The sequence below is a fragment of the Hemicordylus capensis genome, chromosome 4 (genome assembly GCF_027244095.1).
Source record: "Hemicordylus capensis ecotype Gifberg chromosome 4, rHemCap1.1.pri, whole genome shotgun sequence".
Classification (NCBI taxonomy): Eukaryota; Metazoa; Chordata; class Lepidosauria; order Squamata; family Cordylidae; genus Hemicordylus; species Hemicordylus capensis.
Window position 1 is genome coordinate 212,163,109 of NC_069660.1, and position 21,363 is coordinate 212,184,471.

Genomic DNA, 21,363 nt, shown 5'->3' on the forward strand with positions numbered 1-21,363 from the left:
ACAACTAGGGAGGATGGAGCTTATGGACAGAAATGTTTTAAAGGCTGTGAGAAAATGGGGTAGAAGCTTAGCTAGTAAATGGAGCTTGGAATCAAGGATGCAATGGCATACTTGTATCAGGAGGGAGGGAGGATCCTTGGTTACTGCTACAATTGCCTCCCACTTCCAGGGGCTTTGAAGGGGTATTGACTTTGGTTGGCAGCAAAGTCCTGTGTGTGTTTCACTTGCACTGGATTGGAGAGTTAACCTCTGTTGCTGGATGTAAAAATGTCTCATTTTCATTCAGGATCAGGGTGTCTTGGCCTATGTGTGTACTAAATGTTGACTATTAAAGTCATGTGGAAGTACTCTACAATTTATTGATAGTCCATGACTGAGGAGGAGTCTGAACAGTATGGAGCGGATGGTGAGAGGGGAAAAATCCACAGTAAAAATTGGAAATAGACTACAGGATAATAAAACAGTCGGATTAGGGAGTCGCCAGGAACAAGGAGAGGGGAGACCTAAGGCAAACAACTCAGTTTTATTTACCCAGATCTCTGGAGTCTATCTTCAGCTGCCTATAAGAAGAAAGAAGAGAGTGATTTTAGTGGCTAGGCCCTGAGCAAAAAGGAATGCTTCAAGGACCTTGAAGTTACATTTTAGAGTAGGGGTAGGATGCTGAAAGAGCTTTCCAAATTTTGGTCCTTTGTCCCCCGCCCCCGGTGAAACCATAAAAATGTGTCCTCCCACCATGTCTGCTTCCTTTTTATTAGATGCAATTCGTAATTTATTATCTTCTATCTATATAGTATGCTAAGGATGTATGTTGCAAGCCCCGCCCACACAGTGCTTTACCAATCGAAGGTAACAGTGCAGAAGCACCGTGGTGATTGGGCAGTGGGGGTTCCATGTGCAGATAGGGAGGAGGAGCCTGTGCTGGTTAAGGTTGGTTGGAATGCAACTATTACTGGACAGAAGATGTGTTTGCTTGTAGAGGAGAGAAGAATCTATATACATAAAAGGATAGTGGGCAGGAGTCGGTGAGAAGTGGGGTAGTGAGGGAGAAAAGAGCCCCTTCAAGATAAGGAGGCTGCCACTGTGCAAATAAGATGAGAAAAGATGAACAAGATCTGTTAACTCATGAAGGGAGAGAGAGAGAAAGTAATAATAATAAAAAGGTAGGGGAAGCAAGACAGGAGAAGAGCAAGCAGGGGAGGGGAAGAGAGAAGGAAGCACAAGGGACATGCCTGGTCCTATCAGCGGCCTGAGGGGAACAAGCGGCCATGGTGGCAACGGCGTCAGTGAGAAAGGGTCTGGTCAACCACTGCTGCTGCTCGGGACTATCAAGGCTATTGGCAGAGGGAGGCAGGCTGGTGGGTTAGGCAGGCGGGTGAGGGACGAGCCTGGGCCTGTCAGCGTCCTGAGGGGAACAAGCGGCCATTGCTGCAGTGGTGGCAGCGAGGAGGGGCCCTGTCAGCTGCTGCTGCTGCTGCTCCTGTGGGGAAGAACAGGAGTGGGGAGGTCTCTGGGGTTAGGGGGCTGCAGCTTGGCCAATCAGTGCCAGCAGTGCCGTAGCCACAATCAAGAGGGATGAGGGAGATAGAAGCAACGGGATGGCAGAGGAGGAGGAGGAGCGTGGCTCAGGTGAGGGTGGAGAAATCTCTGAGGTGAGGGGGCTGTGGCGGCGGGTTAGGGGAGCAGTTAAGTACTAGCGCACAGATCCTCTGCATGGGTTAAGCTAGTTGTTATTATTACTCTGTTATCTCAAAGAACCTGCAGTGTGTCTGATGAATAAATTGCTTTTTTTCAGATGGTTTGGAAATTGCAGATACCACTTTGCCATTAAGTGATGATTCTTCATCCGGTTACTCAGATGCCAACATAAGCAAGGTGCAGATCTATGTGTATGTTTGAGGGAGAGAGAATATATATGTACATGTATAATTACAATGAGATGGGGATATAACATGGCTTATATAACACTAACACACCTCTAGGCACTTACTTGTTATGCTATTTGCTCTGCCTAGAAATATGAAGCTGCATCTAGTACACTGCCTCTGGAGGATAAAGTCTCCACACCTAAGCGAAAGTTCTCAGGTAAGTCTCAACAAATATGAAGACACTTAAAAACACATGAAAACTTGAATAACCAACTTCTGTAGAGAGAGGAGTGGTGTACCTTTTTACCCCATATGTGCTTCTGAGGCCTGTGATATGAACACTTCTTATATCTCTCACTAACAAACCTGGGCTTTCTGCTTGATCTTGGAAAGGTTACAAAACTGTTTTGACAATTGCAATAAATGATTCTTTCTTCACATAATTTGGAACTTCTGTTGAAATCAGTGGACAGCATCCAGACTAAGGTTGTCCTTGCATTAGACTGTTTCATTCATGATGCAGCTACTTCTGCTGATTTTCCTTTCCCTGTGTGGCTCCTGAAGTATGGTCTGGAGGGTCTCCAGCCTTCAGGGGCATTTCAGGGAGCAGTGGAGGGAACAGCAAAAAACACTGCATGCATGGAACATTCTAATTCCAGAGAAGCATTTGTCTGGATGCTATCTACTGGGACTACTTCTCCTTACTCCAAGTATATACTGTAGAAGCCTTAAAAAAATCTACAATATCAATTGATTATGCATTTTTTATTTTTCTTAGACTTGTCAGCCAGTCTTGTCAGTCTGACTAAGAAACAATCAAAACTCACTGAGAGGAACCTAAGTAATGAACAGTCTCCTAGCATTCTTTTCGAGCCAAGAAAACTCTTTAATTCCACAGAGTTAGAAGAAGAGACACAGAAAGGTGATTAAACTAAACCCTGGTATACACTAGTATAAACATTCTGTAGCTTCTGTAAATAAATTGGAAACATCCATTTTCCAGTGCTTTCCCAATTTAGGCTTTGGTTGTTTTTTTAGTAGATCTAGCTTCTTACTGCTGTTGGCGCGCTTGCTTCTTTCTTAATGTAATCTGTCCTTGGTTTTGATTTAGTTTGTGACTTTCTTATGGATTGCCTTGAGAACTCTGTAGAAAGATGCTTAACAATGTTGTGAATAAAATATTGATCTTAGTGGCGATTGGGTATCATTCACAATGTTGGCTTTGTGCCTGCGCAGTGGAAGAACTGCGGAAGAACTTCAAGCTCCTCCATAGTGCTCTGAAGCACTGCCCTTCACACATGGAGTACGCTCAGTATCTTTGGCAGTAGAGCACTTTCCATCTCAGTTCCCTCTAAACTGCCATTGGGAACACTTCCTTTGAGATTTGCTTCTGATGCTTGGTTCCTGAAAGACACAACTTTTACAGTTTGATTATTATCCTTTCTGACCTTGGATTGTTTTCCTGGCTATTCTTTGCCTCATGTTCTGATCTCATCTCTATGAATTCAAAAAATAGTTTAAATGCTGTTCATCTTGCCACAGGACTCTCTCCTCTTCAGATAGGCAAGACCTCTGCCTGCTTTGCTTAAGGGAAGACCACAACTCATGCTCATGCTCTTGCAAAATTTGTCATTTTCAAAATAAACATGGAAGAGCAAGGAATTGCATTTGAGAGCAGCCCTTTACGAACAAAGCTTACACCTGCTGACCCGAATGCCCCGATGCCCTCTATTGTTGGCACCATCAACGGTGACACTATCAAAGTTGGGCTTGACTGCGAACGGCACTTCAGGTGTTACCAATCAAGCTACCTTCAAAAAAAACCCAAAGGTGTTTCTAAGGATGGCTGCTACAGCCATGAAAACATTGGGAGGAGGATAAAACATTGATGTCCAAATGCCAAAAGACCTTGTCTTCATCTTTGGCATTGGCATTGGCATTGACAGCTGTGGGTTTGAGCACCACAGTAAGCTCTACTCCTCTGCTCGTGAAAGTTCATCAACTATCCATGTCTCTTATGGTTTCAACCGCTATCACCAGCGGCTACATCAACATCGACGTCCCGCCACATGAGAACTTAGACACTTGCCTGTTGCCCATCTATTTCATTGTTGACAATGGTGATTAGAAGGCACATGCATCTCTACTACCTCTTCCTGCCCTTCCTTCTTCTGTCACGTGTCTTCTGCAAGGTCTTAGAACACAAAACCAAATGTAGAATACACCATAATGGCAGAGACAGCCTTGGTTTCCCCTCCTCTTACGACTATTTTGAGGCTATGGTCTCTCTAAGATAACCCAGAGGCCGACCTGGCTGCCGCATTCTGAACCAGCTGTAGTTACCAGACTACACACAAGGGCAGCTTCGCATAGAGCGCATTGCAGTAATCCAGTCCGGAGGTTACCAGCATACGTACCACTGTTCTGAGGTCGTTTATCTCAAGAAACTGACTCAGCTGGCATATCAGCCAGAGCTGATAGAAGGCTCTTCTGGACACTGACTCAACCTGGGAGACCAGGGAGAGGCTCGGATCCAGAAGCACCTCCAGACTGCATACGTGTTCCTTCCAGGGAAGTGTGACCCCATTCAGAACAGGCAGATCAAACTCATCTCCCGAGTTTCGACCCCACACAATAGACTCTTCATTACTTTCTGTGAGGAGAGCTGGTCTTGTGGTAGCAAGCATGACTTGTCACCTTAGCTAAGTAGGGTCCACCCTGGTTGCATATGAAAGGGAGACTTGAAGTGTGAGCACTGTAAGTTATTCCCCTCAGGGGATGGAGCTGCTCTGGGAAGAGCAGAAGGTTCCAAGTTCCCTCCCTGCCTTCTCCAAGATAGGGCTGAGAGAGATTCCTGCCTGCAACCTTGGAGAAGCTGCTGCCAGTCTGTGAAGACAGTACTGAGCTAGATAGACCAATGGTCTGACTCAGTATATGGCAGCTTCCTATGTTCCTGTTACTACGTTCCTTCGAAGGTGCCCACAAGGGCCAGCCTGTGTCTTGGCAAAGACTTTCTGAAGGGCTGGTCCAACTCACCTCCACCTGTTACGACAAACAAGGTGTGAAGTCTCCTAATACTATCCAAGCCCATTTAACTAGGGCTGTGGCCACCTCTGCTGCTCATTTTTTGGACATTGACTTTTCTGAAATAAGGAAAACCATGACCTGGTCTTCCAACATGCCCTTTGTAAACCACTCCTCTAGATATCAGCTCTGTGACTGAGGTGGATTTTGGCTGGGCTACACTAAAGTAAGTTCTGTAATTCCTCAACCTCAGACCCTCCTCCTTTTGTGGGGAGCTCGCTAATCACCCATGTTGTGAAGGATACCAGATCACCACTAAGATAAACATGTTGCCCACCTGCAACTTCTGATTTTTGGTGATACGGTATTATTCACAACACGCACCCAGACTCCCCGCTCCTTGCATGTACCTGTTAGACTTACCTGTTTAGTTCTGCAAAGTACTTTCTGCACAGGGGCCATTCAAGAACTGAGCTGGGAACTGAGCGTTCTGCTGCCGAAGATAGTGAGCACACTCTGTGTGTGAGGGGTGAAGCTTCAGAGTGCTATGAGGATCTTGAAACCTTTCTGTGGAGACTATTGCACAGGTGCAAAGCCCACATTGTAAATGATACCGGATCACCAGAAGATCAAACATTGCAGGTGAACAACCTGTCCTTTCATTGAGAAATCTGGTTCCTACTTCATCATCTTCCTTAAAGTAATTCCTTTAGAAGATTATTTCTGGGCATGAAGGGATGAATTATAGCATTGATTTATGATGTCTGCTCTTAATTTGGGAATAAAATGGAATTGCAAAGATGTGAACGACAGAAAAATTGCCCTGTCTATTTGCAATGTCCCAGCTGGAAGTAACACCATGGAATATGCATCTGAGTCTTTGTGGGTGCTCTCCATCTAATGTACATGCAGTTTTCCACTCTAAAGTGTAGCTAACTGGATTATGTATCAGTTAGTGATGTGCAAACATCGTTCTTGGCTCAGTTTGGAAAGGAGTCGCCAGTTATGCATGGTTTTTAGAGAACTCTTGCTATGAAGGGAAATTCCTGAGGGTTTTAAGTGAACTTAGGAGTTTGGTTGGTGGTTTTGCCTAGTGAACCCCGGAGGCAGTAAAATCGCCCTTTGGTGGGATGGGTTTTTTGGGGTGGGCAGTGTTTGCTTAACTTTGAACAATATCTGGTTTAGGATGTGGACTAATAATTGACTTCCTGTGTTCATATGAGTGATTCAGCCTTGAAACTAATCTGTCCTGGCACCCCTGGCCAAAATAGAGCTCAAATCAGATCTCCCCAGGTTTGATGTGAATCTATTCAATTTACCCTTAGTCATTGCATCATATCTCTCTGATCTGATCATTGTATCATATCTCTCTGAGTTGGGTGCCCACCCAACTAAGGGGGCACTTAGTTGATTTTTTTAGTTTTAAGTTGTTGTATTTTTCTGCCATAGGGAATAATGGGGATTTGAAGTGGCCCCATTATTCCATGTGGGTAGTGCCTAGGTACTCCAAAGTGGGTGAGGGGGTAGGGTGGTATGGGTGGTATGGGTGCCAACTACCACCCAAGCTGCAAGGCAGTGGGGTACTTGGGCAGTGGTCCCCCTAATTTTTTTCATCTCTGTGCAGAATGAGTTTTGTTCTGGGTGGCATTATTAAGACAGTGTGGGCACACATGCCTTCCTGATTCAACCTGAGTGGGATCTAAAATGAACTGAGCGGACATCCAAAAACTTGTGAGTGTGCGCACACCTTGGAGGGAACAGTGTAATTGGGTAACGTTTTGGGAATTTTTATATATTTCAGAATCTCTGGTGTTAAATAACTTTTTCTCAAAATAATCCCTATGTGGAAGTAATATAACCAATAATAAGTAATATAGTGAGCCAGCGTGGTGTAGTGGTTAGAGTGCTGGACTAGGACCGGGGAGACCTGAGTTCAAATCCCCATTCAGCCGTGATACTAGCTGGGTGACTCTGGGCCAGTCACTTCTTTCAGCCTAACCTACTTAACAGGGTTGTTGTGAGGAGAAACCTAAGTATGTAGTACACCGCTCTGGGCTCCTTGGAGGAAGAGCGGGATATAAAATGTAATCATCATCATCACCATCATCATCATCATCATCAATTAAAACTAAAAAATTCCTTTAAAAAAACCCAAACAGTTTGCCTGATCGCTTTGTGGTTTGAGTGGTAGGCAACACCCATAGTGCCTTGCCACCCAAACTGCCTTTCTGCCCCCTAGTCCGTTAAAATTGAATCTAAATCAATTTGAATTGAATCTGAATCGATTCTACCCTGATTTGAGGGCAGCAGATTCAAGTTCAAATTGAATCAGGCTGATTCGATTTGACTCTAATCGAACTGTAAAAACAGTTTATGCACATCCTTATGCTCCTGGGCTTTTTGCATGCTAGAAGTGGATGCTACAAACACAAGAATTGTAATTATAGCTCCATTCAGACGTTATTGAGTGCAGCAGTGCTCATGGTTACAGCTCCAAAAGTGGAGAGGAACATAGGAAATTTCCTTAAACCGAGTGGGACCATTGGTCTATCCAGCATAATATTGTCTACACAGACTGGCAGAGGCTTCTCCAAAGTCACAGGCAGGGGCCAGGGAGAGAGCATTGAACCTTCTGAATGCATGTATTCTGTGATGAAATGCAGATCTCCATCTTAACTCTAAAATGCCCTATACTTCCACTCCACCCTGAGTACTCTGAATGGGGGATGTTCCTCCCTTTTTATTACTGAATGAGGACAATCCTTATCTTTTGTCATTGAAGGGACAGAGCCATCAAGCTCTAGCCTTAACCCCTTTTTCACAATAGGTGACCAGCTCAAACCAGATCTACTTTTTAGCTATATAAGTTCAAACCCATTGAGGAGGAACCTCCAGTTTGGAGGGAAAGCCTCAACCCTGGATTGGCCTAAGACCAGCGTTACATCAGAGATGTGCTGGCTCTTTTCATTGGATCCCAGAGTTGTCCATCTCGGGAAGAGTGAGAAAGCCACTCCCCTCTTTAATTATTATAAAAAGTGACCCACCATTTTGTCACCAGTACAGTCATGAGTTTCCAATAACCAGGCACTATGTCACCAGCTGCTACTAGTATCCAGAAAGGGAGAAGCTGTAGAGATTAATGCTGTTAGCCAAGGACCTGCCTATTGCTGGACTAGGTAAAACTCAGTGCGAACTAGTTGTTGGGAATTCTCTCTGGTAAGAGAAACCCTTTTTCATTATAGAAGAGTGCACAGAGGCACAACACAGCGGAATTTAGTTAGGTATGCTGAGAGTAAAGTAACTTGGAGCCAGTTCATAGTTTCAAATCAATATGAGTGGTATCTATTAGAGAACTCCATTCTAGAAAGGAAAGTGAGGAGATTGAATCTCTAATCTATCCATCTAGCTGGGTGCAGATAGATTCTGCATCTCTGCACACATGGTGCAGGGGAGAGGAGCTTGCATGTTGCAAGGTTGAAGGAAGGGAAGAGAAAGGAGAGGAAGGAAGTGGCTGGAAGGAAGGAAGTCCCTAAGATTAGCAATCTACATATCAAAGGGATAATGTCAGAGCAGTAGAGGAGGGATGACCAATGTCTTGATCCTCTAGACCTCTGACTCACTAGTCTGTCCTCCTATGTCATTGAGACAAGAAACAGCGTATAGTCCTTCACTTCCAACACTAGTTAATTAATGTTTTGTACTTGCTTTTGAATTCTTGTGTGCCTTTCTTTCTTCAGCTGGTGGCAGCCTATCTCGAAGGAGCAGCATGCTCCTAAAACTAGAATCAGAGCAGTCTCTCTATTGAGGGTAGATCCCAGGAAAGCATAGAGTAGCCCTCGTCCTGTCACACATGCAGATGTTCTTCCACTGAGCTATGGCACCATCCCCTAAGAGGAATATCTTACAATGCTCACGTACGTAGGCTTGTATTCAAATGCAAACCAGGCCAGATCCTGCTTAGCAAAGGGGGACAACTCATGCTTGCTACTACAAGACCAGCTCTCCTCCCATAAGTCCCTCTCTGGTACTGTCACTCACCCCCTCTAGCTTGGATGCTTATGGTTACAGTGCTGTTTGTGTGAAGAGGGAAATGCTGTAAATGTGATGGCCAGGGCTTCTATGAGTGGCAGCCTGGATCACCGGGGGCTACTGCTCATGGAAGCACTTGCCATCAGGATTATGGTGCTTCCCTCTTCACACAAACCGTGCTGGAACTCTGAGCGGCCAGTTGGAGGGGGTGAATAGCAGCACCAGGATGGGACTTCCTCCTCACTTGTCAGGAGGTGTAACCATGAGTGCCGCTGCGTTCAGTAACGTCTGAATGTGGCTTATGTCATATTGCTGGGGATGATGTTCAAGTGACTAGGGATGATGTTCTAAACTGTCTGGAAAAACTGAAAGCTAACAAATCACCAGGGCCGGATGGCATCCATCCAAGAGTCCTCAAAGAACTCAAATGTGAAATTGCCGACCTCCTTGCTAAAATATTTAACTTATCCCTGAAATCGGGCTCTGTACCAGAGGACTGGAGAGTAGCAAATGTAACACCGATTTTCAAAAAGGGATCCAGGGGCGATCTGGGAAATTACAGGCCAGTTAGCCTAACGTCCGTTCCAGGCAAATTGATGGAAAGCATCCTCAAGGATAAAATAGTAAAGCACCTAGAAGAACAGGCCCTGCTGGGAGTGAGCCAGCATGGCTTCTGCAAAGGTAAATCTTGTCTCACCAACCTTTTGGACTTCTTTAAGAGTGTCAACAAGTATGTGGATCAAGGTGATCCAGTTGACATAGCCTACCTGGACTTCCAAAAAGCTTTTGACGAAGTTCCTCATCAAAGACTCCTGAGGAAACTTAGCTGTCATGGGATAAAGGGACAAGTACATATGTGGATTGCTAACTGGTTGAAAGACAGGAAACAGAGGGTAGGTATAAATAGAGAGTTTTCACAATGGAGGGAAGTCAGAAGTGGGCTCCCCCAGGGATCTGTACTGGGACCAGTGCTTTTTAATTTATTCATAAATGATCTAGAAGCAGGGGTAAGCAGCGATGTGGCCAAATTTGCAGATGATACCAAACTTTTCCGGGTAGTGAAATCCAAAACGGATTGTGAGCAGCTCCAAAAGGATCTCTCCAAACTGGGGGAGTGGGCGACAAAATGGCAAATGTGGTTCAATGTTAGCAAGTGTAAAGTGATGCACATTGGGACGAAAAACTCCAACTTCAAGTATATGCTGATGGGATCCGAGCTGTCGGTGACGGACCAGGAGAGGGATCTTGGGGTTGTGGTGGACAGCTCGTTGAAAGTGTCGACTCAATGTGCGGCAGCTGTGAAAAAGGCCAATTCCATGCTAGGGATCATTAGAAAGGGGATTGAAAATAAAACGGCTAACATTATAATGCCCTTATACAAAACTATGGTGCGACCACACTTGGAGTACTGCATACAATTCTGGTCACCACATCTTAAAAAGGACATTGTTGAACTGGAGAAGGTACAGAAGAGGGCAACCAAGATGATCAGGGGCCTAGAGCACCTTTCTTACGAGGCAAGACTACAACACCTGGGGCTTTTTAGTTTAGAAAAAAGACGACTGCGGGGAGACATGATAGAGGTCTATAAAATCATGCATGGCGTGGAGAAAGTGGAGAGAGAGAGATTCTTTTCCCTCTCACACAGCACTAGAACCAGGGGTCACTCCATGAAATTGCCAGGAGGTCTAGGACCAACAAACGGAAGTACTTTTTCACACAATGCGTGATCCACTTGTGGAACTCTCTGCCACAGGATGTGGTGACAGCCAACAATCTGGATGGCTTTAAGAGGGGTTTGGATGACTTCATGGAGGAGAGGTCTATCAATGGCTACTAGTCAGAGGGCTGTGGGCCACCTCCAGCCTCAAAGGCAGGGTGCCTCTGAGTGTAATGGCAGGAGAGAGGGCACGCCCTTAACTCCTGTCTGTGGCTTCCAGCAGCATCTGGTGGGCCACTGTGCGAAACAGGATGCTGGACTAGATGGGCCTTGGGCCTGATCCAGTAGGGCTGTTCTTATGTTCTTATGCTATTTGTACAGATGTTGCTCAAACTGAGGCAATAAACAGTGGGCACAGTCACTTTGTAGATGAATATTTCGAGACTCCTACAAAAACCTGTTTGGCAATATTTTCTCTAAAAGATTTTGTATACACCAAATCAGTTGGGTTTTTTTTAATGTTAAACTGAATGTCAGTTTCGTGACTTGTTGACTTCTGTGTTTGCATACCTGAAGAGCAAATGGCTGCATTACTGTGAGATGCTCTTTGAAGGCCTGTGCTTCTTTATTGCAGATCATGATGAAGAAGAATTGGAGGCGGATCTATTTGTCTCCAAAATCCTCACAGAAGACCCTGACGACTCAGGGTTCATGGCTGTGTTTGAGAACTTCATAGATGAATTGAAGCAGTCTTTTTGGGTAAAAATACATGTCTTGCTGCAATCAAATATTTTTGTACAGTGTGAATGCCTTCTTTCTAGACAGACTTAGCAATCCTTGTACAGTTAAATATTTTCATTGGTTGCAATATTTTTTCTTTCCTAATTGACTGATATTATGATTTAGTCTAGGTACAAGAAGTTGGAGATTTGCACACACAATATTATGTTGGCACCTGAACACAATATGTCTGCATTATTGAACTGGATACATCAGTGCCGGTAAGTGAAGCCCATCAAATGTAATACAAGTGTAGCATTGTTTCTTCCATAATGGTAGCTGAGGCTGGTGTGCTTATTGACTTGTATTTGTCATCATCACTGATGATTCATAAGAGAAGATATATTCAGCATTGTGTAGTGGATAGAGTGTTGGACTAGGACCATGGAGACATGAGTTGAAATTGCCACTCAGCCATGGAACTCACTGGATGATTCTGGGCCTGTAACTTAACCCATGTTCTGGGTTCTTTGGAGGAAAAGTTGATAAGAGTTGAAACAAAAAATTCAGTCGTAAAAAGAACTTGCCAGTTTAAGACCAGAGTTAAGCCTATCTCAATATGGCTCAAGCTCTACAAAGCCAGGAAATTTGAACTTATGGCTGATGCCTTGCGCCACATGATCAGTAATGACCTTGTGCAGTGTCACAAATGGTGCTCACTTACAACTTGTCCTCTAGGCTCCCACACTTTTCCTTGGTCTTTGAAGCCTAAATCAAGATGGGGAGGATGGAGTGCCTGGCATCAGCAGAGCTGCCCCACTTTATCCTAGTCCTGTATTGCCTTAAGAAGCATCTGTATTGCTAGAGGAATTCTCCTGTGAATTGATTCATGACCGTTTGTTGTTCACTAGCTTGCAGGACGGGTTCAACAATTGGGAGGGGGCCCTCATCTAGCACCCTTCCTCTTCCTTAACTTGACTCAACAGAAATGAGGTTTTATGATGCACTCTAGTAAAAGCTGGATGGCAGATCATCCTGAGCTTGCCCCAAGCTGAGAGAGAGAGAGATCGGGGGGGTGTGGGTGTGGCAGGGGCGGTTATCGGGTGCTTCTCTGTCACCTGCTTGCCTCTCTTCTGTCAGGGACTATAGACTTAGAAGATGGCCCCATAGTCTATAGAAGATGCTAGTCACTAATGTCTTCTGTAGTCTCTGGTCCCTTTCAGTTCTGTTTTTAAAGCTTCAGCTGGCACACAGAGCACCAGAGGAGGAAGAGGCTGCTTTGGCAAATGAAGGGGGTCACATGGTGCCCCAGCCAGAGAAGCTTACCTGGGCACTCCAGGGGCTGAGATCATTGCCCAGCTTCCCCTGCTGAATGATGTGAGAGTTCAAGTTTCTTACTCTGAATCTGGGAATGTAACAGAATGGGATTTTCCTGTTGCAGTACAGTAAGGCAGGAGGTTGCCTGTTGTTGTTGTTCTTGGGCTATAGTTCCCATCATCCCCAGCCATAGTGGGGATGTTGTGTTTGTGTGTGTTTCTGTATGTGTTGTGTGGTCGCATTTGTGGTTGCCTGTGTTTCTCTCTGTGCATGCATTTTCAAAACAATTCCATCCACCCCCCAAACCATTTGTACTTCTCCCCCAGAGTGTTCTTACATCCCACCCGGCTTCCCCCACCTGTATGTTCCATGCCCTGCCCCATTCTCTAAGAGTTCATATTCAGTCACTAACAGAATAGGCACTGCACCTGCAATTGAACCCAGTGGCTGGCTTTACCTGCCAGACTGCTGGCAAAACTTGTCAGCATTCTGGCGTCATTATTGGAACAGTCACATTCTGAATAACTTGGCCAGCACTTGCTTCCCATAGGCTTTAATGGGGCAGGAAAACCTTAATAACATTTGAACCACTGCTCCAAACATCACCAAACAATTAAAGGACACTCCTCCTAGTCAAGCCTGACAGAGTACATTGGTTATTTTCACCAAAATTGGAAAGAAATGTATGTTTGCTATTATAAAGTTTGGAGAAAAAAGGACCATGTCCATTTTCAGCACTTTTAACTTGCTGTAGCTGCGGCAATTTTCATCATATCTCCTTGAAATTCAGCATATATGTAGACTTCCATCAAGTAGTTCTCACACACGCCAAGTTTCAAGTTATTAGCTCTACAGTTGCCATATTCATAAGCAATATAATTTTGAGGCTTCTAATGGCAGAACTTTTTTTTTTTTTTGCTACTCGCTTTAACTAAAGGGCACAGGCGTATCTGGGGAGGGGCAACCAAGGCACTTGCCCATGACCCCACCACCCACAAAATTTAATTGTTTTTAACCTCCCCTTTGGGCACCGCCAGGTGGGCCCGCTGCTCACCACCGCCACCCGCGGCCAGTATCTCCTGTCCGGCTCCAGGCATTGGTGCACACACCCCCCACCTCGCTCAGCAGCAACGCACTTGCGAGATCTCAGAGTCCAGGCGGGGGTGGAGGGCCAGCGTGCATGCCCTGACCAGGTGGGTTGTGAGGCAGGGGAGAGAGAGAGAGAGAGAGACTAGCAGCAATTGCTGGGCACGCGAGCTCTTCGTGTGCTTTGCAGTGCTACCGTTTTTGTTGTTCCCGACTGTTTCTGGTTCTGCCCATGAGCCACCACTGCCTGCCCAGCATTCTCTTGATTCTTACTCCCCGCCCCCCAGTCCCAACAAAAAGTAAGTAAACTGCTCTCAGTGAATGAATTAGAACGGATTAGAAAACCTTAAGTGAATGACAGGGAAAGGAAAGAGGCAGCATCTACTCTGAAGCAGGTATTCTCTTGAAGTCAGTGGGGGGAGGTCCTCTCTTATAGCTCAGTCTTATGCATGTTTACTTAGAAGTAAAGTCTCTGTGTTCAACGGGGCTTACTCTGTGCAGACTCAAAAATCCCTTAACGTGGATTCCTCAAAGGTAGTGTGGGCTGGGCTAAGCTTCTTGTGGCAATCAAAGAACAAAAAAGCAAGTGGGCGGCAGAGAGACTGGAGAGCCTTTCCCTTTTCCTAACCTTGGGTTGCGGGCCGGCGCACCCTGGCGACGAGCCCAACATTGCCCTGATGCGCGTGTGTGCGCTCTCTCTCTCTCTGTGCCTATTTGTAAACCCACCGCTAAAACAAAACAAAATACCCCCTTGAGTGAGCAAGGCAGTCACAGAGATTGAGAGAGACACACCGAGAATGGGGGCACTCACAAGGCGCCTTCCCCTTCTGACGAGTGGAGCAGAGCAGGCACCACACGTGCCGAGTTGCTGCTTATCCCGGCGGCAATTTCACTAGCAAAGGGAGGGAAGGGAAAAGTTTATTTGAAAACTCTCCCCTTCAGGGGCGTAGCAAGGTTGGAGTGGGCCCATGGTAGTTCCAGGTCTTAAGACTCACATCACTTTTGGAGGATGAATACAACTGAAGGAAGCCCCGGCAGGTGCGTGGCTGGGGGAGTCAGTCATGTGACTTGCCTCGGGGGGGGGCAAGGCAGTGGGGCCCCAGACAACTGTCTCCCCTGGCCCTATTATAGTTACGCCCCTGCTCCCCTTGCAGTTTCCCGGTCACACCGTTTCTCCTCTCCTCCCCGCCCCGCCCCCGGTGTGTGTGTTGAGCTGCCTGATTTCACTGACTTTGGTCTCTCTCAAGCTGTATCCTGAGGGACTAAAATAAAAAGAACGAGGGCTCGCCAACGGGGTGGGGGGTGGAGGGGAGGGGGATTTTTTTCTTCTCCAGGCAGCGTTGTTCCAACCTGAATGTGTTTGTTTCTATGGCTACGGGATGGGAGGCTGATTCCTCAAGTGTTCGAAAAGGGAGGGGTGTGTGGCTAAGAGTGGGGAGTTCCCGCTTTTGGTCTCCTGACACATGAAGCCTTAGATTTGGGAGCTCAGCTGAGAGGGAAAGGCTGTTTCCTGGGAAGTGGGTTCTTCTTAAAACCTGTGTGTATTTAGTTGTGCTCAGTCGATTCACTTCCTTCAGAATAAATCATTTAGGATTAATAAATATCTGCCAGGGGGAAATAAACAAATCACAGCTCAGTCCTCCTTGGGGTTTTAGGTTGGATTTCTCGTCCCCAGTCCACACATCTTGAAAGCAGTTGGAGTACTTTTCATACTGTTTTGCCTTGGGATGGGCTCCTCCTGCAACTTCCCAATAGGTAGTTCAAGTTGGATTTCTCTATTACTGCATACTCATGCCGGAAATGTTCCACCAATTAGTGTTTACCTGCCACGCAGTTCTTAAAAGGTATATGAAAAGCAAAGAAAGGGTAAGAATCCTAAGTGCAAGGCAGCACAATAGTGAGGGAAATTTAAAAAATGATATTTTGTTTAGTCTTGAAAGTTTATTGAAACAGTGTTTCTCCTAATAACTGCACAGCCGTCATCTGGTATTTTATATGTATTCCATCTATATTATATGTGACAAACTTTGGTCCCTAGATGTTGGACTACAACTCCCATCATCCCCAGCAATGGTAAAATGCCACTGGTTGGGGATGATGGGATTTGTAGTCCAACATCATCAGGGGACCTTGTCTATAGGTGTTTGGTATTGCACCTAAAAGTATACTTACTGATTCCTGACTACATTATAGTTAGGAACATGGGAAGCTGTCATATGCTGAGTCAGACCATTGGTCCATAAGCCTCGGGTCGCCACTGAGTTAGAGGTTTGGATAAGGAGCGGGTTGTTGGGCCAGGAAGAGCAGGTTACACACATGGAGGGAAGTTGTTGTTGCCCTACTGTATAAATGCATATTCAGCGGGCCAGTGAGTCTGTCTAGCTAAGCATGAACTTTAAAACGAGACACAGCAAGGCACAATGGATTTCTTTTCTCTATACATGATTTCCTTCCCTGCTGGGAAACCTTACAGTTTATAGTCCAGGTGATTTCTTTCATTACCAGAATTGTTGCACTTCATCTGTGCTTCTTGAGGTCCCCAAGTAACTACACATTTTAAGTGCATCCTTGATTCTGATGCCCTTAGCTTTTGCTTACTAAATAGCAGCTTTGTATTTTTGAGCTAATATTATGGTAAAAGACAAGTTTTCTGAAAGATGTGTGTCAGATGTTTGGATGGTGGTGGTGGTGGTGCAATTTCAGTGCTTGCCCTAGGTGCCATTTTCCCTAGTTACACCCCTGCTAAAGGGGCACTCCCATGCCCCTTTAATAAACCAACACCACTGCTCACTTGTGGCCAAGTTGGTCAACTTTTGGTAGAGAGGGGTTGCTGCTTCTTGAATGCACCTTTTTGTAAATATATAGTCCAAGAAACATGTCCTATTGAAGTGGTGATGTTTGTAGTAAAGTAAAAGGATATGATCCAGCCAATGTGATTTACTTCTCCAGTTCTCAACAAAGGTTTTCTGTATTTCCAACCTTTCCAAAGGCTTTTCCACCTTTTTATTTTTAAAAACTAAAACAGCATATTGCAGAGGATTCTGAGGGATCTTCTAGGCTGTGCACACGAGACCTCTTTGGACATTCAAAAAAAAGCTTCCCTCTACTCACGTACAGCATCTCAAGAGTGTGTCCAGAAACCCTGCCCTGGCCCTGCTGTGCTCAAAAAACTTCACTGCCCTGCACTCTCCACGTTTACAGTCTTTGTCTGGTGCTTCACGTGTGATATGTCTGTGACTGGAAGGCTGGGATGCCCAGTGTCCCTTCTTTGGAAGGTCAGAAGAGGGCTACTGTGTATGCAGGGCACTGACCAGGTGCTGAGCCTTGCCAATGACTTGGCATGAATTGAACATAAAATCTAGAACACCCCTAATTCGTCTCTCTTGCTGTACATTTCTAAGGAAGATGAGTAGTTGTAATCAAATTAACTGATTAATCCACTATCTACTGATCTTGTCAGGGTTTTCCTCATGAGAAACTTTGAAGGGAACCCCAGTTCCCACTAACACTGTTTGAAAACTGGTAGGTAAGTTGTGATCAGGCTGGTTTCAAGGCAACTGGTCTCAAGTTTAACCAACATAGACATGGGGAACATAAGAACAGCCCTGCTGGATCAGGCCCAAGGCCTATCTAGTCCAGCATTCTGTTTCCCACAGTGGCTCACCAGAGGCCTCTGGGGAGCCCACAGGCAAGAGATAAAAGCATGCTCTCTCTCCTGCTGTTGCTCCCCTGCAACTGGTATTCAGAGGCATCTTGCTTCTGAGGTTGCAGGTGCCCTATAGCCACCAGACTAGTAACCATTAATAGACCTGTCCTCCATGAATTGGTCTAGGCCCCTTCTAAAGCTATGACAGATGGGGCCGAAGTTGGTGACATATGTGATGGAATCCACGCTTGTACCAGTAGACAGGTGTCAAGTATTACTTTTTCTGAAAGAATGAAATTATTTTTGTTTTTCTGTATCAGGCTGAATGAACTGGAAAACTTCCGCCAGATTGTTGTCCAGCAGCTTGACAGCCTTGAGAAGAGAACTCACTTCCTCTTGAGCCTCGAGAAGGATACAGTGGTGTGTACACTTTCATTTTGTCTGGTGTCTGCAGATGAATTTAATGCTTTAACTTCTTACTCACGTTGAGAACATCATTTCAGGAATTTTGGGCTAAACAATCCACCAAACTGAACAGTAAACTGAATGCTTTTTGCAGTCAACAAAAGCAGAGGTATTCATCTTCTTGCTTGTCCAGCATGTCACGTTTCATATTTTTCTTGCACACTTCCCCCTGTAGCCTGGGTTCCAAGGGTTTTCTGTCTTTTGTGTACTGAATCACTACTGAGGGTGTCTTCAGGTGGCATGGGTTATAAGTAGTTGCAGTTGCCTAGATATTACGGACATCGAGCCTTTCTTTTCACATGATCATAAAATTTTGTGTGTACTGGAGGAAGAGGTAAATGAGGAAGTGGAGCTCTTTCAAGAATGTTTTCCCCCTCCTAAGTAAGTAGGAAATAGGTCCCCAAGGTAGCAGAGCAACTGCATAATATGTGAATGCACATTTCTAATAGGAGGTGTTCATGAAATCACTTGTGTTTGCATATATTGGTAATACAGGAGAACCTCACTATTCGCAGATCCAGCATCCGCGATCAGGTAACTGACACTCAACCTCTGTATACATAGGGGGGAACCAGCAAAAATGGGATTAAACTTGTGTATCCGCGAGTCGGGGTAGCCATAGATTACCTTGGAGGTAATTTCCAGCTGCCATTTTGAGTGTGGGAGCCATTTTATGGCTCTTTCTTTCTTTTTTAAACTGGCAACACACGCACCCCTGGCAATTTCTGCCAAATTTTGGCAAATTTTCAACTGAGGGGTGCATCCTTGGACTCGATGTCCGGTGGAGCCTTGTAGGGCACTTTATTTGGCCCATTTTCTCAGTTTGGGGGTGATTATTGGGCAGTTTTTTCAAGTCCAGGAACCTAAGCCCTGTTATCCACGGTTTCATTATTTGTGCCCCCCCCCCCGAATGGAATCCCTGCGGATAACAAGGTTCTCCTGTCCTCGTACTCTGCCTTCTATCCACTGGCATCCACAAGGCAACTTGTAACACAGTTGCAAGAGCCATAATATAAACAGCCAGCACAAAACCTATAACCTGAAAAACCCATAGAATGTCCCCATGTTCATCTTTGTTCTTGGTCATTATTTGATGCTAAAGTGCTCCTTTACTTTCTCTTGGTTGGAGTGAGAGAAAGAAAGCACCCAGCAGCTGGTGAACACAACACAGGCTGGGAATGGGCAAGGGGCTGCACATCCCCTGCCCTTCCCAATGCTGGCCACACCCCCTGTATTGGTGTGCATCTGACACTGATGCAGGGGGCATGGCCAACATGGTGAAGAGGGGATGCAGGGCCATTTCTCCACTTCCAACTGGTGCTTCAGCTTCATTCACTGGCTGGGTGCCGACAGGGAGGAGGGAAGGGACACCCTGTGGAATGGCCGAGGGGATGCTGTGGTGGCCCCCAGGCCCCGCAAGCCCAGGGACATCTCCTCCCCTTGCCTTGTCCAGTGGTGGCTACATCACTGATAGCAGTACTTGGGTAGCAGGAGGCAAATAGCAAATGCCACAAAGCAACATAGTTCTTCGACGTGGTCTCTGTGCTTTACACGAATGGGCTTTGCGCCTGCGCAGAGACCACATCAGAGCTTCCAAGCTAGAGTTCTAACTTTTTTGGCAGTAACCCCGCTCCCACGGTATATAGGCGGCTGCGTGGGCTTCCTTCTTCAGTCTTTCTTCATCCGTGATAGAAGACACATTGTTGAGCACTCCTTGCTAGATCGCGCTGTTAAGTATCTACCCTTGCCAGTTTTTACTCTATATTTTGTTTAGTATTCCCCTTCATTAGCTTTCTTATTTTGTCCCTGGTAACCGCCCCCCCCCCCTTCAGAGTTTCTTTGGATTTCGCCGTTCTGTCATGGCCTTCGGGCCCGGCGTGCTGCCATTTCCTTGGTCCTTCACCGGCCTATGGCCAAGACTACAAACTTTAAGCAGCGTGGTCGCTGCAGATCTAAGATCCCCTCGACCGACGGCCACAAACTTTGCCTTTTTTCTTGGGCGAGGCCCATAAGGTTGGCTCTTGCCCTCACTGTGCTGCCTTTACCAAACAGGCATGCAGGAATCAAGCATCCTGACTTCATTCTTAGCTTTGGGAACAAGCCTTCAAGTGTTCGGGCTCAGACAAACCACCTACTATGCGGGCCTCTTTGAGCGCTTCTCCCTTGGCCCGGGGCTTACAGCCAGTTTCCTCCCCACTGGGGATCTCAGTGAACACACCAAAGGCTAATGTACTGGTCGATCCCATGACTCGGGCTTCGACCTCGGTACTGAAGAATTCTGTGGCAGTGTCAGTCTCGACAGTGGCACTCACTGAACCCTGCTCCGTCCAACCGGCCAAGAAAAAAAAGAGAAAGAAGGCCCGTCATGCTCCGGCGGAGCCCCCTAAGAAAAAGCATAGATCGACGTACGATACCGATCCCTTATGCTCCAGACGGAGACTATTCTAGATGCTGAGGTGGCTTATGCATCTAGTCCCCACGATCCCGTTTACGAATCCGAGCAGGATTCTGAACCCGAGGCTCTTCCACCAGAATAGCCCTGTCGATGGTCTAATCGAGAACTTGAGGCAGCCCTCGATGAGCACTATGCCAGTCAGGTTGAGGACGAGGTGGACTGTTTTTATGCCCACCAGGAGCTTCACCAACACCGCTGAACCCAGGCAGCTACTGAGCCGCCCCTTTGATGTTCTACCTCACTCTGGCAGTCTACCTCAGTACTGGCATCGGTACCGAACCCTTGCTCGGAGGCTACACTTCTTCCTGCTCCTTCTCCACCCCAAACCATGTCTCTGCTACTGCTGCGGGTTCCACCAAGGAGTTCTCCCATGCAGGCAGCCACGGCTATGATCACCCCGGATTCTAGACCACCTCCTACTCGGCTTTGAATCCGATCCCTCCCTCCTCCGATCTCGAGCAACTCCTCAGATTCATCTTTGGATGAAGAGGGACCAGAGTCCTCAATTTCAGACAAGATATCGTTGGGCAATTTGCCCCCTACACTCATGGAACCAAGGCCTAGCTCTCCTTCGGAAGATTTCTGAATATACACTGACTTTTTCTCCCGTATGGCTATCTCCCTGGGAATTCAGCTTTCCCAAGGGGATAAGTCAGAGCCAGATCCTCTCTTCCAATTGATTGAAGATTATGCCCGTCCTTCGGTCTCGCTTCCTTTGAATCTCTCCATCCTCAAGGTCACCAAGGCCTCTTGGTCAAAACCTTCCTCCCATCCCCCAACATCGAAGAAACTTGATTCCTTCTATAGGGTGCATGCTTCCGCTGACCAGGATGACTCCTTTCTGAAACAGCACCCTTCTACTGACTCCATTGTAGTAGAGTCCTCATTCTCCAAGTTCCGTGGATATACCTCTTCCACCCCACCCAACAAAGAGGGGAAGAAACTGGACACATTTGGGAGGCATTTGTATTCGATTTCATCTTTATTGACCAGAATTGCAAACTATCAGGCTTACTACACCAGATAGCAGTCTTTTCTGTGGGACCATGTTGCCCCCTTCCTGGACCACTTGCCTGAGGAACAACAAGGTCCAGCA

At 46.2% G+C, this 21,363-nt stretch overlaps 1 protein-coding gene across 15 annotated transcripts in view; it reads left to right on the forward strand.

Annotated features, from left to right (window-relative positions):
• Positions 1–21,363, forward strand: part of SYCP2L (synaptonemal complex protein 2 like) — a 74,006-nt gene that overhangs the window by 47,366 nt on the left and 5,277 nt on the right. For 10 of the 15 annotated variants that reach the window (XM_053247589.1, XM_053247591.1, XM_053247595.1 and 7 more), the window contains 8 exons: positions 1,793–1,872; positions 2,013–2,082; positions 2,644–2,787; positions 11,213–11,337; positions 11,485–11,579; positions 17,668–17,767; positions 17,851–17,921; positions 18,308–18,346. In XM_053247589.1, coding sequence (XP_053103564.1) covers positions 1,793–1,872; positions 2,013–2,082; positions 2,644–2,787; positions 11,213–11,337; positions 11,485–11,579; positions 17,668–17,767; positions 17,851–17,921; positions 18,308–18,346 — 724 coding nt within the window. Of the gene's footprint in view, positions 1–1,792; positions 1,873–2,012; positions 2,083–2,643; positions 2,788–11,212; positions 11,338–11,484; positions 11,580–17,667; positions 17,768–17,850; positions 17,922–18,297; positions 18,347–21,363 lie in introns of all 15 variants that reach the window. The other 5 variants (XM_053247596.1, XM_053247592.1, XM_053247597.1 and 2 more) reach the window with 5 other exon arrangements.